The sequence below is a fragment of the Pogona vitticeps genome, chromosome 4 (assembly GCF_051106095.1).
Source record: "Pogona vitticeps strain Pit_001003342236 chromosome 4, PviZW2.1, whole genome shotgun sequence".
Taxonomy (NCBI): domain Eukaryota; kingdom Metazoa; phylum Chordata; class Lepidosauria; order Squamata; family Agamidae; genus Pogona; species Pogona vitticeps.
This window is the reverse complement of record NC_135786.1, coordinates 68,557,835-68,583,639: the sequence shown is the minus strand read 5'-3', so window position 1 is coordinate 68,583,639 and position 25,805 is coordinate 68,557,835. Positions and strand designations below refer to the sequence as shown.

General features: G+C 43.3%; 1 protein-coding gene across 1 annotated transcript in view; it reads left to right on the top strand.

Annotated features, from left to right (window-relative positions):
* Window positions 1-24,868, top strand: part of RAB3B (RAB3B, member RAS oncogene family) — a 91,158-nt gene extending 66,290 nt beyond the window's left edge. Inside the window, exons 3-5 of the mRNA XM_020788146.3 lie at window positions 690-808; window positions 18,903-19,027; window positions 23,119-24,868. Of these exons, the coding sequence (XP_020643805.1) occupies window positions 690-808; window positions 18,903-19,027; window positions 23,119-23,306 (432 nt within the window). The 3' untranslated portion in view covers window positions 23,307-24,868. The remainder of the gene's footprint in view (window positions 1-689; window positions 809-18,902; window positions 19,028-23,118) is intronic.
* The last annotated feature ends 937 nt before the right edge of the window (window positions 24,869-25,805 follow it).

The window sequence follows — 25,805 nt, the reverse complement described above, 5'->3', positions numbered from 1 at the left end:
ATTAACAAATATTTATATGATCAATGAGATATATGGTATCTTGGATTATACAGAGAAGACCTGCATAAATAGGAATGCGTTGAATGGGAGCCTAAATGAAAAGTTGGAGCATGTTGAATCTCTGAGGGAAAGCCCTCCCACATAGTGGCTGCCGTAGTATCTTGGTATGAATAGCTAAAAAGTGGAACAAAGAAGCATATGAGACCACCAGAAAGGCGTTTCCAGGTGACCTGATACATGAAATAGGCCTGTAAGGTGGAGAGCAATATACTGTACCTCAGGTAACCTGATTCTTGGCTGTAATAGCAGCTTATAATGTTTCAGATAAAACTGTAAGACCATGTTTTCCTAAATACCTACGTCAGAAAAAGCCAGGGATGTTGGCAAGTCTTTGGGTCTGAAGCTTTGGTACCAAGTCAGGAATCCCAAGCCTCAAGAAAAAGTCCCTATTAAAAACAAGTCTCCCCCTCCCCCCACACACCACCACCCAGAAAAAAGGGAGAGTTGGGTTGGGTTCCAAGTCGAGTCCGAGTCATTGGGGGGGGAAAAACTAATTGAGTCCCCATTCCTGGAAAAAGTTAACACATCAAAATAGCTTTCATGCTCTCACTGACATAGGCTGATTTCTGTGACAGCACATACATGTCATGTCTAACTACATCTACTGCATTTATTATTGTTTTGGTTAGGACACCGCTGGACAAGAACGGTACAGAACTATTACTACTGCCTACTACCGAGGAGCAATGGGATTCATTCTTATGTATGATATTACTTGTGAAGAATCTTTTAATGCTGTCCAGGATTGGTAAGAACTGTTCTTCTGATGGTTTGGGGTTTTCTATCAGTAAGGTAGACAGTATATTACAAAAAGATTTGAATCTAATTCCTGGGCTTATTGACACCGAAGCAGCTGCCATGGGGACCTCATCTCAGGAAAATAGGCACAGGGTAGCAACTTTATCATCTCACATACTCCATTACGTCACATCAGGATGAGATTTCCCTCCCTCCACCATCCCCAGAACTATTCTGCAGCCACAGTATTTTGTTGATGTCACATTATCAGGCTCAAGTTCATTTCACAGTCAGTGAATAAGATCAGCCTTATCTAATGTTTATTTATAAGATAACAGATATATTATGCAGGAAGTTTATGTATTATCAGAAGCTATACATCACATCACCTTACTGTCAACATGGCAGCATAGTACAGTATCTAATTGTCAAACTGTGTAACAGGCTTTTCAGCACTATAATTCTGATTTAGAACCTCTAGTTCTGACCCAAACAAACTGACTAGATAGCAAATTCAGAGTGAGAAACCTGGCACATGTTAGTCACAAGGTTTGGAACAAACCAATGCATCATTTGTATTTTAAAATGACTGGTTTCAAAACGTGTCGTTTAGCCTGAAAATTACTAACTAGTGAACAATACACTTCAGAGTTCCTTCAAGGGCCTAAGTAAGGGATCAATAGATAGGTTCAAGTAGTTTGCCTTTTGTCATCAGTATGCTGTATTGATAGAGGATATTGCTTAATCAAAGATGGAAGAAGACATTTTTTAACTACCCATATGATCCCAACATTTTGGAAGCTTTAATCCAGGGGTGTCCAACCTTTCACCTTCCCTGGGCCACATTAGAAGATGAAAATTTGGTTTGGGCCGCACATACATTTGGTTTTGGCCGCGTGGGGGGCAGCCCTAACCATCCTCCGCAGCCCCGCTCCAAGCGCGCTTATCAGCAGCTGCGATCTCAGACAGCAGAGGCTGCCAGCTTTGACTCCGGTGGCTTTATGGGGCCGGGAGGGAGTCCACCTATTGACGGGGACAGCGCAATGCAGTCACACAGCCCCCCTCTCCCCTCCACTCCTGCTCCTTCCTTCCTTCACTCTCCCCCCCCCCCCCGTTGTGACGTGCCCCAGCCGCATTCCGGCCGCAAGCACTGGCAGTGTAACTTGAAACTTTGGAATTTCTTTAAAAATAAAAAATTGCACTGGGCCGCATTATGAGCCAACCTGGGCCGCATGCGGCCCTCGGGCCGCAGGTTGGTCAAGCCTGCTTTAGTCCCTCAAAGTAACTTTTCCAAGCCCTGTTTCTGGCCTGCCATCCAGTGTCACAAATGAGTACCTTGAGAGTAGCTGACCAGAATATTACAGACAGCTTTTTGAATTGCTTTTTGTCAAATATCAGGCCAAAAATCAAAATAAAAATAAAAATTAAAGAAGACAAAAATGCTGTGGAATCTAAAAGAGCAACTGCCATATTTTTATGTGAGCTTTCATGGATCAAGTCATCTTCCTTAAATACTAGTGGTGCCTCGCTTAATGACGTTAATTCATTCCAACGAAATCTCTGTAGAGCAAAAACATCGTGAAACGAAACAAAAAAATCCCGTTGAAACACATTGAAAACCTTTCATTGCGTTCCAATGGGCTGAATACCTGCTCGTCCAGCAAAGATCCTCCATACGGCGGCCATTTTCGGTGCCTGTAAAGCGAGGAATCCATCCTAGAAAACAGCGGGGGGCCATTTTCTTCAGCCGGCAGCTATTTTGAAACCTGGCGATCAGCTGTTTGCTGATCGTAGTAAAGCGAAAATCAGTTCCCGTAGCAGGGAACTGATCATCGCAAAGCGAAAAAACTCCATTTAAAATGTCAACGTAAAGCAGATTCGTCATAGAGCGGGGTAATCGTCCAGCGGGGCACGACTGTATAAGAGTGAGATTACCAGGCAGATTTTTATACTTTGATACATGGTGGCCCTAAATGATACACAGATGATACCAGGCCCGTAGCATTTCATCATGATGTGACTACACAAACTGAATAGAGAAACATTTCTTGCATGCTCACATAGTTCTCAAGATAGAGGTAGCAGAGTTGCTGCTGGAGCATGAAAAATACAATTTCTTATCAGTGTTCTGGGTCTTTTTTGTTTTTGTTGGTGTGTAGTTCTCTCCATTCCCACATTGCGTTGCAGTCATGATCTTGATGTTAAAGGCTTCTATTTGCCATTTTAATGCAATAAGTTGCTGCTGCTGGACCAAAACAACAACTACAAGGGGGTTAAATGAAGTGCTATCAGGACCAGACTGCCCTCCCAAACCTCTGATTTGCAGTTCTGTTCTTGATGTTACTTCACCTACCATGACCTATCTCCACCTGTTGTAGCCATTGAGAGAATCCTCAAGAGGATTCTCTCAATGGAAATATGCCTATTTCAGCTGCTGAAAGTTAGTATGCTATTTTGCTTCACTAATCATAATGTGCCACTATCCATCATGGGATCCATGATCTTCCACAGTTGGCCTATCATTTTTCTTATTGTGGTTAAAAGGGCAAGGAAAATTATGCATTATATTGCTGCATAAACATTACTGTATTTAGAACCACTTTTGCACCATGCTCCATCATGGTTGAGAAACAGTGCCATCCATGGTGTCAGTAGTGATGTTACTGTGGGTATTCCCCCAATGTGTTGTCTGTCTGCTTCTGTTGTTTTTACTATTTCTGGTCTGTTCGCATGCCTTACTTCCCTATTCCCCTGGTATGGAGGGACATGCATTTCACATTACAATGTCTGACTATGGGACAAGAGAACTAGACCACCAGCATCCATCCCTATAGCCATCTGACTCTGGATGCTCAATTTGGTAGTAACAACAGCAGGAAGGAACAAAGAGATTTTCACGGTGAGTTTAATATCATAGATGATGATGGCTCAATATTATAATTATGTTACAATATTGAATGCCCCCATACAGTATAAGCAACTCATCTGGCCTTGTTTTGTGTCTCCAAAACAGAAGGGCAGTAGTGATGCAAGGTGTCTATGTGATGCTTACTATATTTTTATCTGCATCTTGTGACATGATTTGAGCATGGTTTTTAAAAAATACATGAATTTCTGCTCGGGACAGGGAGGCATGTCTTTCCTGACCAAGCACGACAAAATACCCACCCACCCCCTGTCATGCCTTTGATATGTTGCAGATATGAAAATAGGTGGGCAGATAAAGAGAAGGATGAGATGGAGCTGAAAAGGGGAGCATCCTGGTGCAAATTCTCCCCACAAAGGTGCAGATTAGGAAGGTGTTGGAGGAAAACATAAAGAAAGAAACGGCCCATGTCTTGTGATGATGCACAAATAAAAGCAAAGCAAAAAAGGCATGCTTTGAGTCAGAGGCATCAAAGAAAACAAAAGCCATAGCAATGCAATCCTAACCATAAATTTACCAGAAAATGTTTGGATTCCTCGTCACTGTGGGGAGAATTTGGGTCTAAATGCCTCCAACCACATGATTGTTCAAGCAATCCAACTAGTCACACCTTGAATAACTACTTTCAAACTAACTAATATTTTTTACAAGCAGTCTGGGAAATGAAGTAAAATGTAGTCCCAGAATGGAACACTTTCAAGTTCTGGAAATGAGTGCAGATTTGCTCATCACAGAGAAGCAGCGCCAAAAAAGTTTACCCACTGAATTCCTGCCAGTCATGGTGCTGCCAATAACATAGGAGCACTGCCAAAAAAAGAAAGTGGCAAACCTGTCATGATATAACTCTTCCCAAGAAGTTGACGGACTTTTTCTCCTGCTTGCAATAATTATTTCACACATCAGAGTAACAGGGCTGTGGCTTTCATTAAGTGAGAAATACATTTGGTGCAGCTGGACTGCACTACGTCAATAAGGAAGATGTCATCATTGCCCTTAGAGATGCATGTAGTCAGAGTCAAAACTTTCCCACTAATCAGGATCACTCTGGGTAAGCAGCAGAGCATGGAACCTTATTTCAGAAGTCTATCTGCACAAGCATTGTAGGGTAGATGTGGGTGACTATATGTTCTTCGCGTGATAGCTGGGAGCAGATAAAGGATCTTTGTGCAGCACAAAAGCAAGTTCTCTCCATCAAATCAATTCTGCCACAATATATTGGAAGTAATCACATGTAACCATGATTAATTCTGAGTCATTCTTTGACATCGCAGTCACTGATTTTCTTTGAGTGGTGCTGTATGTTGTCCTATAAAATAGCCACCAGTTAGGAGTGCTATTTGGGAGCAATCTCTTCAACACAGTGCATTCAGTGCAACATGAATATGTGCAAATGTTTATACCCAGAAAGAGAGACAGAGCGAGTTTCTGTATAGGTGGTGTCACTCCTATTTTTATTGTGCTGTTCTTTTTATTAATATTTAGTAGAATATAACCTATGATGCCCACTGATAAATAATGGACAGTTGCTGTGAAACAAATAATTGAGGTGGACAACTTCAGCATCACCTGCGGGCAATTTTACACACATACAGTACATACATGAAACCACAACGGGCCACAGCACTTTCTAAAAAGGAAAAAAATGGAAATGGTCAGGAATTCACTTTTAGCTTTATAAAAATGTTTTTTGGGGAAAGTATAGGGGGATGTACCTTGTTTTAAAAGAAGATTGCCACTACTGGAGGCTTCCAGGTGTGCCAATCTTCCTTTACTTTAGGGGTGTTTTTCCCTAGCAGTGTGTTTGTGGGGTACAGACTGGAGGGACAAAAATAGGCAAGGACACATGTTGCCTGGTGGGTATGTGTCGGCCACTCCACCTTAATATGGACCACGGCAGATTCAAAGTGTAGAAAGAGTTATCACAAAGGCCAGAAGCCTATTTGTAGTCCCACCTAAAGCACTCCTGTTAAATTGATGGGAGTTTTTGTTAGTGCTGAGCCACAATTTAACAATAGAGACAAAGGGTCTCCTCTATTGGCATCTACCAGTAGAATTTTGAGCCAGGGTTTTCCTGGTCATGCATTCAGTTTTCCACCTGATAACCCTGAGCAGGAAAATCATGTCACACCATCTTAAAAGCTTTTCAATGCTTAAAGTTTGATTCCTTGCAATTTTGACGCAGCCATTTTATTTCATAAGAATGGTGATAGAAATAACTACAGTATTTAAAACACATTCATTGGAGATTCCTTAATAGTATTTTCCATAGCGAAAAGGAGAATTTTACAAAAAATATTCTTCACGAACATCACCTGTTTATTTATGACAGGGGCTAATGATGGCTGATGAACAGCTTTGTCCTCAAATGCATTGAACGAACATATTCTGGGTGTATTCATGCATAAGTCATGGTTTACCTTAACTGGTTTGATGCTTAAGCCACAAATTACACTGCAAATGACAAAACAAGCTGTGGCTGTTTTTCTCCATTTCTGGTTTCTTTCTTTCTTGTTTCTTTTGCTTGCTCTTGATTTGGTGTGATAGCTGAGGAGTGAAGCAAAGGACCAGCCATTGCTGTGGGTCTAGCTGACACAACAAGCCCTGCTTTAAATAAGCCAAACCCTGTACGTCCACAATGAATATTAGGTTAGGACTGCAGTTCTGAATGGCTAACAATCCACAGTTTGTTATCAAACCTGATTTAAACAGCGATCTATGTTTCACAAACCACACTACAGTTTGTCATGATGTTTGAACTATTCTCCTTTTGGAATGCCTGGCTTACAACTCAGTGACATTCTGTACAGCTGGTCAGCTTGACTGCTGTTGCTTTAGCAGCCAGCATTTATTTCTTTGCCACAATCCTACCCTACCTACTTTAGACACAAATGTTTCCCACAGCGGCTCACATAAACTAGCCGATGAAATTTCAATGTCCTAAAAACTGTAGGAATGTAGTATTGGGAAGCTGAATAAAATATAGGAAAATAAGTAGCAGTTTAAAAAAAATATAAAGCAAAAATGTACTGCATGTTAGGACAAGCACCTCATGAGCTGCATCTTGGTAGGAAAAATTAAAACGTGTGCAAGTAGCTCCCATTAAATGCAGAACAGCTTTTATTCTTTGCAAAGCTAGAAAGTCAAAATTAATCTCTTGAGTTTCATCATCAAGTCATTGCAGAAAGACCTTGAGACTGTACAGAAAGATAGCTACTGCTCATGCATTGTCATTCATTCCAAGAGACAACTTCCACTCTTGTGTGATACCACAATGTTTTGTCTCCATGTGGAGTAAACTAAATGTGAGTAAATATAAGATCATTGTGAATCCCAAGTGGAACAGGAGGCTGGTTAGATGACATCTAAAATGTCTGAGACTAAATAAGAATCCAGGTGAACTATTTAAAATCGTAAAAGATGACGTTCTAAAGGTGCTACACTCAATATGCCACCAAGTTTGGAACCCTCAGCAGTGGCCAGAGGATTGGACAAGATCAGTCTACACCCCAATCCCAAAGAAGGGCAGTGCCAAAGAATGCTCCAACTACCGTACCATTGCACTTATTTCACATGCTCAAAATCCTACAAGGTAGGCTTCAGCAATATGTGGACTGAGAACTCCCAGAAGTACGTATAAGCTGGATTTCGAAGGGGCAGAGGAACTAGAGACCAAATTGCTAACATGGGCTGGATTATGGAAAAAGCCAGAGAGTTCTAGAAAAACATCTACTTCTGCTTCATTGACTAGGCAAAAGCCTTTGACTGTGTGGACCACAGCAAACTATGACAAGTTCTTAAAGAAATGGGAGTGCTTGACCACCTTATCTGTCTCCTGAGAAATCTATATGTGGGACAGGAAGCAACAGTTAGAACTGACTATGGAACAACTGGTTGGTTCAAAATTGGGAAAGGAGTACGACAAGGCTGTATATTGTTTCCCTGCTTATTTAACATATGCAGAATAAATCATGCGAAAGGAGGACTGGATGAATCCCAAACCGGAATTAAGATTGCTGGGAGAAATATCAACAACCTCAGATATGCAGTTGGTACCAGTCTGGTGGCAGAAAGTGAGGAGGAATTAAAGAACCTCTTAAGGAGGGTGAAAGAGGAGAGTGCAAAAAATGGTCTGAAGCTCAACATAAAAAAAAAACTAAGATCATGGCCACTGGTCCCATCACCTCCTGGCAAACAGAAGGGGAAAATATGGAGGCAGTGACAGATTTTAGTGTCTTGGGCTCCATGATCACTGCAGATGGTGACAGCAGCCCCGAAATTAAAAGACGGTTGCTTCTTGGGTGGAAAGTAATGACAAACCTTGACAGCATCTTAAAAAGCAGAGATCACCTTGCTGACAAAGTTCCACATAGTCAAAGCTATGGTTTTTCCAAGAGTGATGCATGGAAGTGAGAGCTGGACTATAAAGAAGGCTGTCCGCCGAAGAATTGATGCTTTCAAATTGTGGTGCTGGAGGAGACTCTTGAGAGTCCCCTGGACTACAAGGAGAACAAACCTATCCATTTTGAAGGACATCATCCCTGAGTGCTCACTGGAAGGAAAGATCCTGAAGCTGAGGCTCCAATACTTTGGCCATCTCATGAGAAGAGAAAACTCCCTGGAAAAGACCCTGATGTTGGGAAAGTGTGAAGGCAAGAGGAGAAGGGGATGATAGAGAACGAGACGGGTGGACAGTGTCACTGAAGCTACCAACATAAATTTGACCAAACTCCGGGCAGCAGTGGAAGACAGGAGGGCCTGGTGTGCTCTGGTCCATAGGGTCACGGACACAAGAGTTGGACACAACTTAATGACTAAACAACAACAACAAATAAAAATTCATCCACAAACACTTCACCAACTGATGTACTGCAAAGCCAGCAGGGAGTCTTATCACCCAAGTTGAAAAATAAACCATTCTTAGACATTTGGGGAAATAACATGTACAAAAAGGGACTGTAGTAACATTTTTGCCTGTATAAAAAGAAATTCTGTGTGCTATTCAGAGAACCCAAGAAGTTTTCTATCTCCTGTGATGTTTTAAAATGGCTTAGCAAAGGGAATGTGTGAGGCTCCCAAGGTGGAAGCCATGGTGGGAGTGCCGCTGCTCTCGAAGAATAGCAGCCAGACCCAGACTTCCCCCCCACCATCCCCACCGCGACGGGAGGAAAAAGGAGTGGAAACCCCTGATTGGGGGGCAGAGTGCGGCGGACCCCCTCACCCTAAGCAAGGGGGTAGATACCCGGGACTTAGAAGAGGACATGAAGGGGTTAAGAATTGCCCGCGAAACGGGACGGTTTCAGGCGGGAAAGAGGGGGGAGGAGATAGAGGCTGGGATGGGAGATATAAGGGGAAGACCACCAGATATTCCAGGCGGTTGGGAGTGGGTGTGGATGGAGGACCCTTGGACCCACAAGTGGGAACAAGTCCGGGTACCCCATGAAGAGGCGGAAAGACGCCGTCAACTAGGGCTGAAACCTCGTCCGTCTTACTGGGGTGAGACGGAGGCGAAAGAGTGGCGCAGGAAACTGCGGGAGGAGAGGCGGTAGCCAGAGAGCTGGAAAGGAAGCGTCAATGGCACATCGCCGAACTGAGGAAGCTGGGGGGTTACCCGGCCCCTGGGGCTTCACAGTAGAGGACGGATCCTCTTGGGACGGCTGGAGTGGCGACGAGGAGACCCTTCCCTTGATATCCTTGGATGAAGAAGTAAACCCTGGACCAGGACCTGTGCCGCCTTCAACAGGTCCCTGGAACCCAGAGAACTCTAATCCTTTTGTACATAGTTTATGGACTCCTTCCAAGCCGAACCTTGGTCTTCAAACGTCCCTGAACCCTTTCATGGGTATAGTTAATGATGATGTTAAAGTAGAAATAAATACGTTGCCGTTTGACTTTCCTCAAGAGTCTCGTCCATTTATTGAAGAAAGGACAGCCCATACACACGAACCCTCACATATTGGCGCCCAACGCGGGGGGCTGTCAGCCCCTCAAGAAACGGAGGGATGGATATGACAGATAACAGAAGGTCAAGAGGCACTGATGAAACAACTGGCGGATCAGCAGAAACTCATCATAGATCAACTAAGCAGAACACAAATAGGGTTATCTGCCAAGACGCCAGCAACAGAAGGAAGAGGGGCAATCGCACACCGGCCACCGATCAAGCTCCAAAAGATGGGTCCCCAAGACGACCCGGCGGCGTTCCTAAACATATTTGAACGGGTGGCGGTGGCGGCACAATGGCCAAAGGACCAGTGGGCTCTGATCGTGACACCTTACCTGACGGGCTTACCTCAAGAAATAGTAGACACGTTAGACCCAGAAGACGCGGGGGATTATGAAAAGGTCAAGACGGCGATCCTCAACACACTGAATCTGAATGAGGAAGCCTATCGCAGACGATTTAGGGAATTACGACTGAAGCCGGGCATACACCCGCGAACGGTGGCGCAAAAGATGAGAGTGAACGCCACGAGATGGGTACAACCGAAGGGAAAAACGGCGGAACAGGTACTGGAGCTAATGATACTAGAACAATTAGTATCAACGCTGAGCTCCGGACCCAGGAACTGGGTAGTGAAACACAAACCCACGTCGGTAGAGGGCGCTGTTACGCTACTGGAAGACTATCTAGGAGCAGAAGATCCATGGTTAAATCGCCCTGCGGCAGGGGGAGAGAAACCCCGGAGCAAGGACAAGATGGCGGAGGCGGCAACCACAGGAGCTCCACGAGGAACCCCGATGGCGACTCCTAAAAAACAAGGCCCCGACCGTATCGAGTACGTGAACTCAACGGGGTCGCGAATCCCTCGCCCGACAATCACAACAGACCCGGCAAAGAGCAAGCTAGCACCCACCTGGAACCAGGGGAAGGAAAAGATGACCGCCTGCTTCGGCTGCGGCCAGTTCGGCCACATCCGGAAGTTCTGCCCGGCGGAAGAGTATGCGTGGGCCAACATTTATGCGAACGCCGCTAAGGTGGGTGAGAAGTTCCATCCCGGGTGGGTGGTGACTGCCGAGGTTAACGGCCAGAGAAAAAGGGCCCTAATAGACACTGGGTGCACCCGATCGCTGGTACGAGAACTAGAGGGACCGAGACTAGGGGAAACTGTGGTAGTGAGATGCATCCATGGGGACGCCAAGGAATATGATACGGCCAGGGCAAACGTGACTATCGGAACCCAGGAGGCAACCTTGGAGGTGGGAGTTGTTCCTGGCCTAACCCGCGAGATGCTGTTGGGCAGGGACTGGCCAGGCCTAGAGGATTTGGCGCGACGAGCAGAAGACGGACTGGTTGGTGAAAGAGGCGAGGGAGAAGGGGAAGGAGAAATAATGCAGTTGTCCAGAGATCAAGTAAGGGGCCTGCAACAAGATGATCCTTCCCTAAAGCCCTGCTTCCTAAAAGCCAACCCCGAGGGAGAGACCCCGGTGAATGGGGAAGGGTTTGAGGTACGACGAGGACTGCTGTATCAAATACGCCGAGGGGAACAGGGGGAGGAGTCAACCCTGGTAGTCCCCGACCACTTGAGGAACTGGGTGATGCATTGGGCCCACGATTTGCCCGTGGCTGGTCATTTGGCCACACAGAAAACATTGGCCCGCATCCGCCAAAGGTTTTTCTGGCCAGACATGGTGAAGCACGTCGAAGAATATTGCAAATCCTGCCCAAAATGCCAGCTAACACAACCTAAAACCGGCCCAGGGGCGGGCTTGATGCCTATGCCATTGGTGGATAGGCCCTTTGATCGAATTGCCATGGACATTGTGGGGCCCTTGACCAAATCGGAAGGGGGGCATCAGTACGTGTTGGTGATAATTGACTATGCTACAAGATACCCGGAGGCCCTCCCTTTGAGGTCAACCACGGCGAAAGTATTGGCCAAAGAGCTATTGGGGGTATTTTCGAGGGTGGGGTTTCCGAAGGAGGTACTAACGGATCAAGGGACCAATTTCATGAGTTTAACGTTTAAGCAAATGTGGGAACTGTTAGGGGTCAAGCCCCTCCAGACTTCCATTTACCATCCCCAGGCCAATGGCTTGGTAGAAAGGTTCAATCGGACTCTGAAGGGGATGTTGAGAAAAGTGGCGATGGAACACCCCAAGAAGTGGCACATGTTTGTTAATCCTCTAATGTTTGCAGTGCGAGAAGCCCCTCAGTCCTCGACGGGTTTCTCGCCATTTGAATTGTTGTACGGGAGGAAACCTAGGGGGGTGCTAGACCTAATCCGTGAAAAATGGGAGGAGGGAGAAGATGCTTCACGGAATGCCCTGCAGCAAATAGTAGAGATGAGAAATAACTTGAAATTAGCCTGGGAGGTGGCTCAAGAAAATTTGACCCAAATTCAGGGGAAACAGAAAGAGCGCTATGATAGGAAGGTGAAGCCTAGGGAATTTGAGAAGGGGCAAAGAGTATTAGTGTTGTTGCCTACCGAGACTTCTAAATTTCTGGCAAAATGGCATGGGCCTTATGAAGTGGTAAGGCGGCTCAGCGAGGTGGATTATGAAGTAGAAACCCCGGATAGAAAGAGGAAGAGACAGATTTTCCATGTGAACCTACTAAAAGCCTGGGTAGACCGTGAATGCTTCTTCGATGGGGAAACGGATGAGGAATTGGGACCAGAGGTCGGCCAAATGCAGGAGGAAGAAGACATCACTGTGGGTGAACTCCTGAACCCCACCCAAAGGGGGCAAGCCCTCTCCTTGAAAGCTGAATTTCCCCAAGTGTTTTCTAAGGTCCCAGGTCAAACGAATCTGGTGGAACACCACATTGAAACTGACCCCGGGGTGGTGGTGAGAGAGAATGGTAGAACGTGGCCCCACCACGTAAAGACTCTAATAGAAAAGGAAGTAGAAGACATGTTGAACATTGGGGTGATAGAACCCGCCAAGGGCCCGTGGCGCAGCTTCCCTGTCATTGTACCCAAACCGGACGGGTCCCTGAGGTTCTGTGTGGATTTTAGAAAAGTCAATGCAGTCTCCAAGTTTGACGCGTATCCCATGCCCAAAGTGGGGGACCTGCTGGATAAATTGGGGAACGCCCGGTACCTGAGTTCGATCGATTTAACTAAAGGATATTGGCAAATTCCTGTGAGGGCCCAAGATAGGGAGAAAACCGCCTTCTGCACCCCTAAAGGACTCTTCCAATTTGTTAAGATGCCATTCGGGCTACACGGGGCAGCCGCGACCTTCCAGAGGCTCATGGATCGGCTGTTGGAATCTCAGAGGGAGTGGGCGGCGGCATATATAGATGACATCATTGTTTTCAGTGCCAGTTGGGAAGAGCACATGACCCACTTACGGAGAGTCCTCAAGGAGTTGAGGAAGGCCGGCCTAACCGTCAATCCCAAGAAATGTAAAATTGGTGTAGATAAAGTAGAATACCTGGGCTTCAAAGTAGGGCAGGGTGAGGTGCAACCGCAGGAGGAAAAGGTGACAAAGATTTCACAGTGGTATAAGCCTCGTACCAAAAAGGAGGTGCAGCAGTTCCTGGGCCTGATCGGCTATTACAGACAGTTTATACCCCAGTTCGCATCTATAGCTGCCCCCCTCACCGACCTCACCAGAAAAGGGGCTTCGGTTAAGGTAAAGTGGGGCCCCGCCCAGGAAAGGGCCTTCGAGACCTTGAAGGGGATAATATGTGAACTACCCATCCGGTTCTCCCCCGATTTCAACTACCCCTTTGTACTATTCACCGATGCCTCGGATAGGGGTCTGGGGGCGGTATTGTCACAGGTGAGGGAGGGTAATGAATATCCTATTCTCTATTTGAGTCGAAAGTTGAAACCCCGAGAAGAACGATATGCAGTTATAGAAAAAGAGGCGTTAGCCATAAGGTGGGCCACCCACGCCTTGAAGTATTACCTCCAGGGAGCCCCATTCACATTGGTGACAGACCATGCCCCTCTCCAATGGTTGAACCGCATGAAGGAGACTAACCCGAGGCTTACCCGCTGGTATCTAGCTTTGCAACCCTATTCATTCAAGGTCCAATACCGCAAGGGTAAAGAACACTCTAACGTAGATTATTTTTCCCGGCAGGGTCCGTGGGCGCGGAGCGAGGAGGAGCGAACGGCACTCTCGGATGGGGGGGTATGTGAGGCTCCCAAGGTGGAAGCCATGGTGGGAGTGCCGCTGCTCTCGAAGAATAGCAGCCAGACCCAGACTTCCCCCCCACCATCCCCACCGCGACGGGAGGAAAAAGGAGTGGAAACCCCTAATTGGGGGGCAGAGTGCGGCGGAACCCTCACCCTAAGCAAGGGGGTAGATACCCGGGACTTAGAAGACGACATGAAGGGGTTAAGAATTGCCCGCGAAACGGGACGGTTTCAGGCGGGAAAGAGGGGGGAGGAGATAGAGGCTGGGATGGGAGATATAAGGGGAAGACCACCGGATATTCCAGGCGGTTGGGAGTGGGTGTGGATGGAGGACCCTTGGACCCACAAGTGGGAACAAGTCCGGGTACCCCATGAAGAGGCGGAAAGACGCCGTCAACTAGGGCTGAAACCTCGTCCGTCTTACTGGGGTGAGACGGAGGCGAAAGAGTGGCGCAGGAAACTGCGGGAGGAGAGGCGGTAGCCAGAGAGCTGGAAAGGAAGCGTCAATGGCACATCGCCGAACTGAGGAAGCTGGGGGGTTACCCGGCCCCTGGGGCTTCACAGTAGAGGACGGATCCTCTTGGGACGGCTGGAGTGGCGACGAGGAGACCCTTCCCTTGATATCCTTGGATGAAGAAGTAAACCCTGGACCAGGACCTGTGCCGCCTTCAACAGGTCCCTGGAACCCAGAGAACTCTAATCCTTTTGTACATAGTTTATGGACTCCTTCCAAGCCGAACCTTGGTCTTCAAACGTCCCTGAACCCTTTCATGGGTATAGTTAATGATGATGTTAAAGTAGAAATAAATACGTTGCCGTTTGACTTTCCTCAAGAGTCTCGTCCGTTTATTGAAGAAAGGACAGCCCATACACACGAACCCTCACAGAATGCCATATGTCTTTCCACAAGAAAGCAATCTTTTCACAGCTACAACATTAAAAGCCTGTAAATTGGTTTCTGCACTCTCATCTGATTTAATTTATTTCTGAGCAAACCGAATAATATGTTTCGAGTAGATAGGGGCAGGGATTTTAAGCTTTTGTGAGGCAAAACAGTTCTTTGGAAATGGCTATTGTTCTGAATAAAAGACGTTTCATAGAGATGAAAAGACCTGCACACAAGTTTATGATCTTGCAAAGAAATAGATGTTTGTGCCAAAATCAGAACAAAATTTTACAGCTGATGTGTTGAGAGTCCCTGACCTGATATCAGCCAGATGGAAAACCAAAACAGTGATCTAGAAATGTATGCGAACTATAGCTGTGAGGTGTGAAATGTGTTTTAGATAGCATATAAAATCAGTACACCGGTTAGACTTCAGCTTCTTTTGATGCAGGTAGAATTGCTCTGTTTTAATTCATTTTCAGTGTGTATCAGTAGTCGAAAGGAACCAAAGTGAGCCTTCACCTGTCAGGGGTCCTTCTGCTGTCAATTTGCGTATAGTTAAGAGCGATGTGGACAGCAATTTAAAAAAATTGTTTCACATTCGTTCATAGGGAGCCTCTTTCATTTTTTGTGTTTTGTGAATCAGTCCTTTTGTGTTACACAAATGGGAAGATATATTCTGCCTTATTTCATTTCAACTTTCCTGTTTGTGTTCTTGGTACTCCAAAAGCCCTAAAGCAATGGTCTCCAGCTTTGGGCCTCCGGATGTTCTTAGACTCCAACTCCCAGAAGCCTTCACCATCACCTCTGCTGGCCAGGATTTCTGGGAGCTGAAGTCCAAGAACATCTGGAGGCCCAAGGTTGGGGACCACTGCGGCCTAAAGAACCTCGAAAAACTACTCTTAAAAAAGCAAAGGCAGGGCAACAGAGAATTAATGTACTTCAAAAGTAGGCAACAGTAATTTAGAAAGAATAATAAACTCCCTCACCAAAATTTACACATTTAACTAAATAAATACAAAGTAAATTAACCAAATAATTTAAAAAAAAATCGAACAGGGAAAGCAGCCACCTCCCTGGGAAAAACCAGCACAAAACCAAACCAAGCCATATAGCCTCCTCTCCCCAAAATCAAGAGAAGCAATCAAGCAAATAAAGAGAAAACAAGTGCAATCAAAGGCACTGCAACTCAAACTAGTAGAATACGGAGAGATTTCTCTCTTCCCTGCCACTGCTTGAGGTCTTCTCTTCTTTGAGTCCTCCAAGAGGCAGCACGAGGCAGGCCAGAACCTAAGCACCAGCAAAACTGATTTTTTTTTAAAAAAGAGAAGACCCTCCCCCCCTGCAAAAAGAGGAAAAAAATCTGCAAAGAAATTGAGAGTTTTCCAAAAGTAATCCGAAAGAGGCAGACTGGCAAAGGAAAGCTATTTGGCAGCAGTAAAAATAATCCAAAGGGAAGGGAAAATATGCCTCTAAAAATTAAGAAAAAAGACAGAGAGACTGAGAGAGAGAGAGGAAGGAAGAAATCCAAGATGGAGGCACAGGAAACAAAAACAGTCCAGGATGGAGGACACCAGATGCTCAGTGCACAAAATCCTCACCTACAATGCAGGACCGAAACAAAAAGAACATTTCTCATTGGTTTCTAGGTCCTTCTAACGAAAGGTTACATGAAAGAGGGAAACAGGAAAGAACATTAAGTTTTTTTGTACCTCTATTTCATCAACGTGAATCATTCATGTTTTAGGAGACTCTCTTTCGGTAATCGAAAAAAGAACACAAACATAAAAAAGAGGGACTCCGGCATTTCCCCCCTTTCATGTGAACATGAATGGCCCATTCCTAATATCTAAGGCAGAAAAGCCGACATGTGCCTCTCCCAAACAGTATGACGCTAATCATAGAACTCTTCTGTTACTCTCAGTTTCTGCTGCTTGGATGAACAATCTGAGTCGCTTTGTTTAATATGGTAGTAAGGCTGGGCCTGCACACAAACCTTGCCAATGAGAAACGGAGATATATATGGTGTGTGTGTGTGTGTGTGTGTGTGTGTGTGTGTGTGTGTGTGTGTGTGTGTGTGTGTGTGGTGTCTCTTTCGTGTGTGTCTGTGTGTGTGTGTGTGGTCTCTTTCCTGTGGCTGATCAGTGTAAATAAAACTAATAGCAGTGAAATTTTTGCACTGGGTATTGAAACAACTGCTAGAAAGCTCCATCTCTAAATTCAGGAAAAACAGATGTAAGAGGTGTAAACTTAGTTTGTAAATTTAGATAAATGTTTAAGCGAATACAATTAATTTTAAAATACCTTTAATAAAACTTTATTCTGTGTGAGATAGATGTACAAACTAAGTTTCTAAAATTGAACTAGAGTAATGCACCTCTGTAACACAGTAGAGAATTTGCAAGCAGAGTAGTGAATTAATCTGCTTTATACACTATCTTCTAGCTGGCTGGGTAACTCAGACAATTAGATAGAACCAGAGGTTGGGAGTTCAGTTTCCCACTGTGCATTCTAGAAAAGCCACTTTGTACGGCCTTCGGCAAATTGCACAGTCCCAGGGCACCCCGAGAAGAAGGGAATGGTAAATCACTTCTGAGTATTCTCTACCTGGAAAATCCTGAAAAAGGACATCATAAGTCAGAATTGACTTGATGGCACACCATTATTATTAGTATTATATCCTCTAGCTCCCCCTGCTGGAATTTTGTTTTTGTTTGAATAGAAATCTATTCCAAACACAGCCTAGACAAAGCAAGCCATAAATTTTCATACTCTGTAACTTCATAGTAAGTTCTTGATAGGTTAAAAAAATATAAGAACTCCACAATTACATTAAACACTAGAGGTCTGGCTTAATAGGGCTGCCATATTCCAGTGCTCCAAATCCAAGTAGTCATTGTTTTGCATAATATGCAAATTTCCATATTATATTATCACGTACATTAATACCTGCAATTCTTTTCCTACCAGTATGTTTAATGCTTAGCACCATTTCTATAATTAGCACTGATCTGAGAGAGGCAGCATAATGCACACCCTAGAGTGATGGAGTTGGAATAAACAGCAAATGTGTGTTTGCTCACAAAGCTTGGTTGGATTCCTTGGGCCAATCAGCAGGTTTCAGACAAGACTATCCTACAGGGTGATCATGGGGATTAATGGGGAGAGGGAAACCCTGTAAAGTTGTCATATATATTCTCCTCACGTCATTGTCATTCTTTGCTTTCAGTAGAAACTGATGGCAGAAAGCCCTGCAAATCCATGACAACTGTCACAAGAACCCTCCACCAATGTCACACTGCTATCTGATTTTCAGGGGGGGGGGGGGGAAACATAGTGGAAAGTGATGTCAGATTGCAAGGATCACTGGGGAAAATATCAGGCGTGAGTTCCTTCAGAGATACAGATTCAGTAGTTTAACTTCTTTTGTTCCGTTTGACTTTTTATCATAGTATATCTGCTGATCAGCTCAGGTCTGCTACGATGTCTGGACTACCACATAATTGCAATTTGTTAATGATCACCTGAAATGAAAAATGTGGTGTTGTCCCCCCCCCCATTTTCATGTGCAACTGCTTACACCCTATCAACCAAACAGGTACACAAAGTGATGCAAGGCTCTCATGGATATGATGATTCAGTGTTTCAGGGTGTATCCTATCATATTTTACTTCTTCCTTTTTTTAAAAAATTAAACACAGTGAAGTACTGACAGAAAGAGTTACTGTACTTTATTAGCATTGATCATTCCCAAACTGTGGGTAATTTACAATATCGCTGTACCTAGTGTCAGCTAGTGTCATTATCAGCTGCAGCCAATGCTCATGAGGTCTACGGTATTACCCTAAAGACCAATTTGATTAAGTGAGCCTTGCAGCCTTCAGGGGCCAGAAATTAAACTGCTAAAACAAGCCATTGAAGACAGTTAACATTTACAGCCAATCTTACCCTATTTTTGCTTTTCCAAAGGTAATTCCCTAGATTAAATTCCTTCAGTCCCCAAATGTATAGAAGTTTGGTTCAAACCAGTCATTGGAATTCCTCGTACTAGGATATTTGCAATGTACGCTGTTGGCAATACTGCCTCTTTAAACACCGCCTGTCTTTTCCATTTGGGATTGGTTAGTTCTCTGTTCACAGTTCACACTGTGCGATATTATTAGTTACTGTTCTCACTGTAAATATCTTTCTTCTTTCATAGGGCCACGCAAATAAAGACCTACTCCTGGGATAATGCCCAAGTCATTCTGGTCGGGAACAAGTGTGATATGGAGGATGAGAGAGTGATTCCTTTTGAAAAAGGGAAACATCTGGCTGATCAGTTGGGTACATGTTAAAAGCTTCTCTTTTTCTCCCCCACCTTCCCCCACTAGTCTCAGACTTATTTTTTTTCCACTTTTCTCTGATAGCTACTTTTTTTTACTGCAACTATAATTTATAATTATAATCAACTCAACTAATTATCTGACCATGTTTAAGGGAACCAGAGTTTATAATGCAAGTGGTTATGAAACTATGGAATGTTTGGCCCTAAAGATGTTAATGAATTGCATCTCTCACCACGCCTCACTATTGAGTAGGGCCGATAGAAGAGCAATTCTGTTACTCCACTTCAGCCCCCCCCCCCCAACAACCCTTATTGGATAAGACAGGCTGAAAGGCTGTAGGCTAAATCTGATTGTTAGTCCTATCTAGAATAGACCATTGAATGAATGGACCTCATTAAATCAAGACCTAATGCTCATGTCAGTTTTATTTATCCCCGTCACTGAACAACTGGAGAGAACATTCTTTTTTGTGGCCTCTGTGAATGCACACAAATGGGTTGTTTTGCGCCTGTGCTGAATGTCTCGGAAGATTTTAGAGCTTAAAAGTACAAAGTTAGTGGGATGTTCCCCTGTGGAGCACTAAAATCTTCCAAGACATTCAGTGCAAGCACAGAACAATTCATTTGTGTGACTTCACAGAGGACCACCAGAAGAATTATGGTTATAGGTAAGTAACCTCTTTTTTTAAAAAAACAAAACTGAACCTTGAACACAGATTTCCAAAATCCAGGCCTATACCCCTATTCATATAAAGATGCTAGGTCTCCATAGCCATTTTCTTTTGAGGGGATATTATTTTCCCCTGTGTGGTCATCTGTATTAGATACACAGTGTTTGTGCGGGATGGTAGGGGCGAAGATGGGAAGTAATATGAGGAATCAGTGATTTGCTATTAGGACCACTGTGGGGGATTTTTGTGTGTGTGCATATTTCATAAGTGGCCCTTGGCTACTGTCTGTGATTTCATTTAAAAACAGTTTATGACAGGTTCTTAACATCAGCACAACTAACTTCTACAACAAAGTTATTTCCTCAGTATTTAACAAGGGAGGAAACCTAAGCTACAGCTCTAACCATCCCTTCCCATTGGCTATGCTGGCTGGGGCTTCTGGAGTCAAAAGCTAACGTTTTCGAATGTGTGCTTTATTCAGACAAAACCAGTAGTGCATCATTGAAGAGTGTCACTACACTGCAGTTAACCACAGAATTTGTGGCAGAGTTGGCACAGTTAAATTTCCTATCAACTACATAATGCATGATTAATTGTGAGTAAGCCTAGTCTTTTTTCATGGTCATTTGTTGCTTTTTGCTCCACTAGCAGGGGCTAACTTTTTCTGTAGTGGTTTCACTCACATCACTTTATTTTCGCTTGTCCGATTGTCTATATCAGTCCAAAGGGGTAGAGGTGGGGATGTCCTAGGGTGACATTAGTGGTAGGATACCTTTTATATTTCTTTCTTTTTCTTTCTTTCAACTGCAGTGCTTATCTGACACAGTGGTTTACTAGAAAAGCACAATAAAACATTTGTTCAGAGGAGAGACAAGCTATTCACATGATGTGAATGTTCCTCCTTTACTGGCACACCCTTCAGCAGAGCATGGCATGCCAGTACAGTGGAAGCACCCCCCCTCAAGTTAATGCCTCCTGTCTCTCTTCTGAACAATTTCTTAAATTATGCTGTCCAGTTCATCACTATGTCATTTACCTTTTTTTAAAAAAAGGAGGGCAAGAAGCAGTGTTAGTGGCAGAAGAGGGTGAGCAACTTGTGATCTTGGTGAGAATTGCCATGGATTGAGGTGTGGTGTGGACTCCTGCCCTGAAAATTGTCTGGGAAAACTAAACATTCAATGTGAATGACAACAGTGATTTAACTGCCATAAGAAACTCTCAAATCAGCCCGAGACAACCTCCCTATCTAGTTACACCATTAATGTGTGCCTCAGTACATGGCCCAGGATCTTCAATTATGGGTGCCTGTGGTTCTATGTAGGAAAAGTTAGATTTAAAAAAAAAATGTTTTACTATAAATTCCATAATCACACAACTAGGAATTCCATTTGCCACACTCATTGTGAAATTGTGGGAGCTGTAGCCTAAAAAGTAATTTTCCGAGCCTGGTTTTATGGTGGCAGTTGCACAGCTATTCCTGAAAAGGCAAGTGAGTACCAAAAAGGAAACTGCAGACCGACATATTCAGCTAACTTGATCCCAACCTTATCCTTCCAACTTCTTAGAATGTAAGACTGGAGTTAGCAGTGCATTCCTTCCTTTAGCTTTCTGGTCAAGGATGGCATAAAACATATGCAAAGCCTACAGGACTGAGTACTTAGGAAATACTTTCCTCTCTCACCCCATAAACACTAGGGCTGTTTCCTCATGCACTGCAAAGAATGTCCAGTCTTTTTCATTTCTAGTTCAGACTTCAGACTAACGCACTTCCTCCTCTAAACACACAATATATTCATTTGTCCTACTTTCTGTTTTGACGACAGCTTCCCTATTTATGTCCCTAGCACCAATTTCCTGTTTCAGTCTCTATCAACTTCAAGGCATGAGTCATCAGTTTTAAAGCTGTTCTCTGTTCTGTCCCTACTTAAATGCATGCTCTCTCATCTCATCCTGCACTTCATAGGGTCCCTCTGGCAGACCTACTTCCCTCTTATTCTGCTAACATTTCCAAAGTCTTATTCCAACAGTCATATTGCTGTTTGCCTACTACTTTGCAGAAAACACACTGCACTGCCCACCAGACAGCTGACCAGTCAAAGTTCTGAGTGCAGGTTTAATCTGCAAGGCAGCCTGGAATAGGTAATTATCACAGAAAAAATACAGTTCTATCAGATGCCCACACTCTTTATTTGGAACAACTGGTCCAAAGCAGCCCTGATAAAAATCTTGAGGAATGATTTCCATTCAATTATTATTGCTTTTCTTTCCTAAACCTTTGAACACTTGAACATTTAGCTACATAAAAACCAACATTATAGTTCCCACAACAGCAGATGGTTTGATCTGGTTCTCTGCTTTGTATTTTAGTATGATTTTTTCTTAGGAAACCTTTCAATTTTTAGAGGACATCATAAAATATATAATGCATGCCTAACCTTCTTTAGAAGTAGTCAATAATCAAGACAACTGTGTTGGCTTATTTGGCAGTGAATTTTTCAGCATGTTCATGGGACTTACTTAACTCCCCACTTTTATTTTTAAAAATTCTCATGTTAATTCCAGTTCTTGATTCTCAAATGAACTCTTTTTAATTGAAGGATGTGTGGCATTGTTGAAAGTAAAAATGGGGTTATAATCAAAGTTTATTCTCAACTTTAGCTGGTTCCCAGGGGAGACGACTGAGCTGAGATGTTCTCATTTTTAATGAGCTGACTATTAAAATCTTTTCCTATTTCCTTTGATAACAACTACAGGTTTGCCTTTAACCAGACCCAAATATTATAAGATAGCTACACTATATAAGTTCTTTGCAAACTTTTACATTTTATTCACTATTATAGACTACAGCTCCAATTACCCGATACCCATGAAGGGCTTACATATTTTTATACAGAGGCACAGGGTCAGTATAAAGTAAGTAGTGGTCCATTGGTAGATCTTTAACTGTTGATTGCTTGGGATCCTTACAAATAATACTTTTAAATGATTTGGAAAGGCATTCATTCCATTTTTAAAAACAGAATGCATACACAAACACGTCAGAAATTTGAAAGAAGATCTTGAATGTGCATTCTTACTTTGTAAGCTCAGAACACCTCAGTAGATCACTGAACTTTGAGGGAAGATGCATATAGATAATTTAATTTGGCACATGAGTAGAACAGTACATCTAAGCTGAGGACCATTTACTTTGAAAGTGGTTTTTTTTTTTCATTAAAAAAACCATAGCTCTTCTGTGAGCTATGATGATCTCAGAAGATACAAACCAGTGCAGACTTTCTTAGGTGGTCTGAAATGCAGAGGTTATTCAATTAAGAATCCAACTGTTTTTGATCTGACAGGAAAATCAAAGTAAAACTAATGACCAGATACTGATTTCTGTTCTCCCCCCCCCCCATATATATAAAATACCTGTACAGGGTTTGATTATTTTGAAGCTAGTGCCAAGGAGAACATCAACGTGAGACAGGTCTTTGAGCGCCTTGTCGACATCATCTGTGAGAAGATGTCAGAGGGTGTGGAGTCAGAGGCTGCTAGGACTACAGCTGGGAAAAACGTCCACCTCACATACAACCCACCACCACTGCAGCAGAAGTGCTCCTGTTAATGTACCAAAACCTCCATGTAAGCAGTTGAGGGGTGGAATACTCTGTACTTTCACATACTGTCTTTAAAAAGATCTGCTTCAGTACCAGTGGAGCTGGATATGTTTGTTCAATGTCTGCCGAAGTCAGCTATCTATTTTACTCAATGAATAGTATAATGTTGCAAACACAGCTAATGGTACAGTGAAGAGTTATACCAAGGTTTAAATATTTTGTATAGCCTCATATATTTCTGGAGAGTTCTTGATGTTACTGTAATTTTGCTGCTAGCCAGGTAATTATGACCTAGGCACACTTCTTTATCTGCTAATTAGAAGTCATTGTTAAGACTTAGCTGTGTTTCCGTTTTGTTATTGTTTTTTAAATAAACAACAGCAGTTTGATTACCTGACATACAATAATTTAGATTAGCATTTTCCGTTTGGTGCTCAGTCGCTCCAGGTCATCCAGATTAGCACTGGTAGGAGAAAAGTAAAAGCTGGCAAGGCAAAGATGTGTATTTAATGCATGTAAGGAAACAGAAGGACAATTTATAATAAACTGTCCAAACTTAAATCACTCCTATGAAACATTATACAGTATTTTCAACTCAGGGGTACAACTGCTGCATTTCATAGCAGACAAGCATCTGTGATACAGTTAGCATATTTTCTTCATTCTGTTAGCCCCGTTTCATCCTCTCTGTAACCTCTCTTTTCTTGTTCTGCATTTGTTTTTCCAAGGTCCCCCGCCTCTTATTTTTCCTTGCATACTGCAAAGCACACATACTCGTCTGTCTCTGTACAACCACAAATTCACAGCTTTTGTTTCTATTTCTTCTTCTTCTTTTCTTTAGCATCTTTTTTGGTTCTCTTGTCTCTCCTGCACTTTCCCCTCCCAAATGTAATGCTCTTTTCCGTGTTTGGAAAACATGGAAAACCTACGCCAAGGCTTTCCCTCTCCCAAAAGCTAACAGACTGAGGAAGTGTGCGATGTCGCATAGCTGAGTGCAACAGGGTCAGGGAAGGTGGTGCTGACTCTGCCATATGCTTCTGAATCATAGAATAGTGAAGTTAGAAGGAGCCTATAAGTGCATCAAGGCCAACCCCCTGCTCAATGCAGGAATACAAATCAAAAGACATCTGCCATGTGGTTGTCTAAAATTCTTTTGAATGCCTCCCAGTGTTGGAGCACTCACCACCTCTTGAGGTAATTGGTTCCACCATCTTACTGATGAATGCAGGGAAGTGAAAAATAAGACAGCAAAGCAAGATACAGTACATATTTGACTGCTTCCACTTTTAATGGGCTAGTGGACTTCAGATGTTTCTACAAATGAAAAGGCTTTTAGCTGCTGGAATTAGGAAGGGCAGCAGAAGTTGCAAGTAACCTATGGCTCTTACACTGTAGCTATGAAGAAAACTTGCTTAAGCCCCATATTAAGAGGGCAACATCACAAAGTCACCAAGAGGATTAGGTATTGCCAATAGTCAACTGTTTATTAAAAAGCTATTATGGGATTTTTAAAATCAAAATATATTCTGCAAAATTTAAAAATGTGAAAATTCTTTAAAAGTCAACACTTACACCACAAAGCACTGAGTAGCTTAAGAAATGGGGAATCTAAAAGCTGCTGTCCGTGCATAGAACACTAATTTTGAGCCATGGTCACAAATGGATTAGAAAATGAATGAACAATCCCTAAGGACACTCAACCAGTTACTGGATAAACTGCTGCTGTTTCTCCACAGGTGTATATTCAAACTGTCCTGTATTCTGTTTCATATTTTAAACTTTTTGTATTTGTGGAAGTGACCTTACATTTTATTTTATTTGCCATGTTAATATCTAGCATTTGCTTTAATGAGCCCTAGGCATTGTTCATGGCTTTCCCCTTAAAATGTTCTCCTTGCATGATAATTCTATTTAGGAAGGTTAGGCTGAGAGAATGATGTATAATTTCCCGGGTCAACATCAGCCAACACATGACACAAAGAAATGACAAGAAAATAAGGTCCTTCAAGTCCTGCACAAAAAGACACAACAAAGGATCCTATATCACCTTAAAAGACATATAGGACTGTACTACACATGGATTCCAAGCATGGGGCAGTCTTTAAGCTTTAGACTACAGTCAATGTCAAGTGCATTCCTACATGTCTATTCCAAAGAGAATCCTACTGACTTCAATGGGACTTACCCTCAGAAAATTCCAGCCTCCAGAGGTCTGTGGCTGCAACCACAACATCTATCTCATTTTTTTCTTATAAAATATAGAGTTCTGAAAAGAAAAGGTGCCCTTGTACTCAATAGTGGCCAGTTTTTTAATTTATAGATGTTTTAATTTGAAGTGTTGGCAACTGAGGGGTGCAAGGAGGTGCCTTAAATTAAACATGCAAAACCTACCCCCAAGATGACACTGGGTGCTCCTAGGAGCAGTACACAGAACTCCTTGGATTCAGTCTTAATGGCACACCAAAAAACGAACTTCACTTAATAGGTTGTGTGTGTGTGTGTGTGTG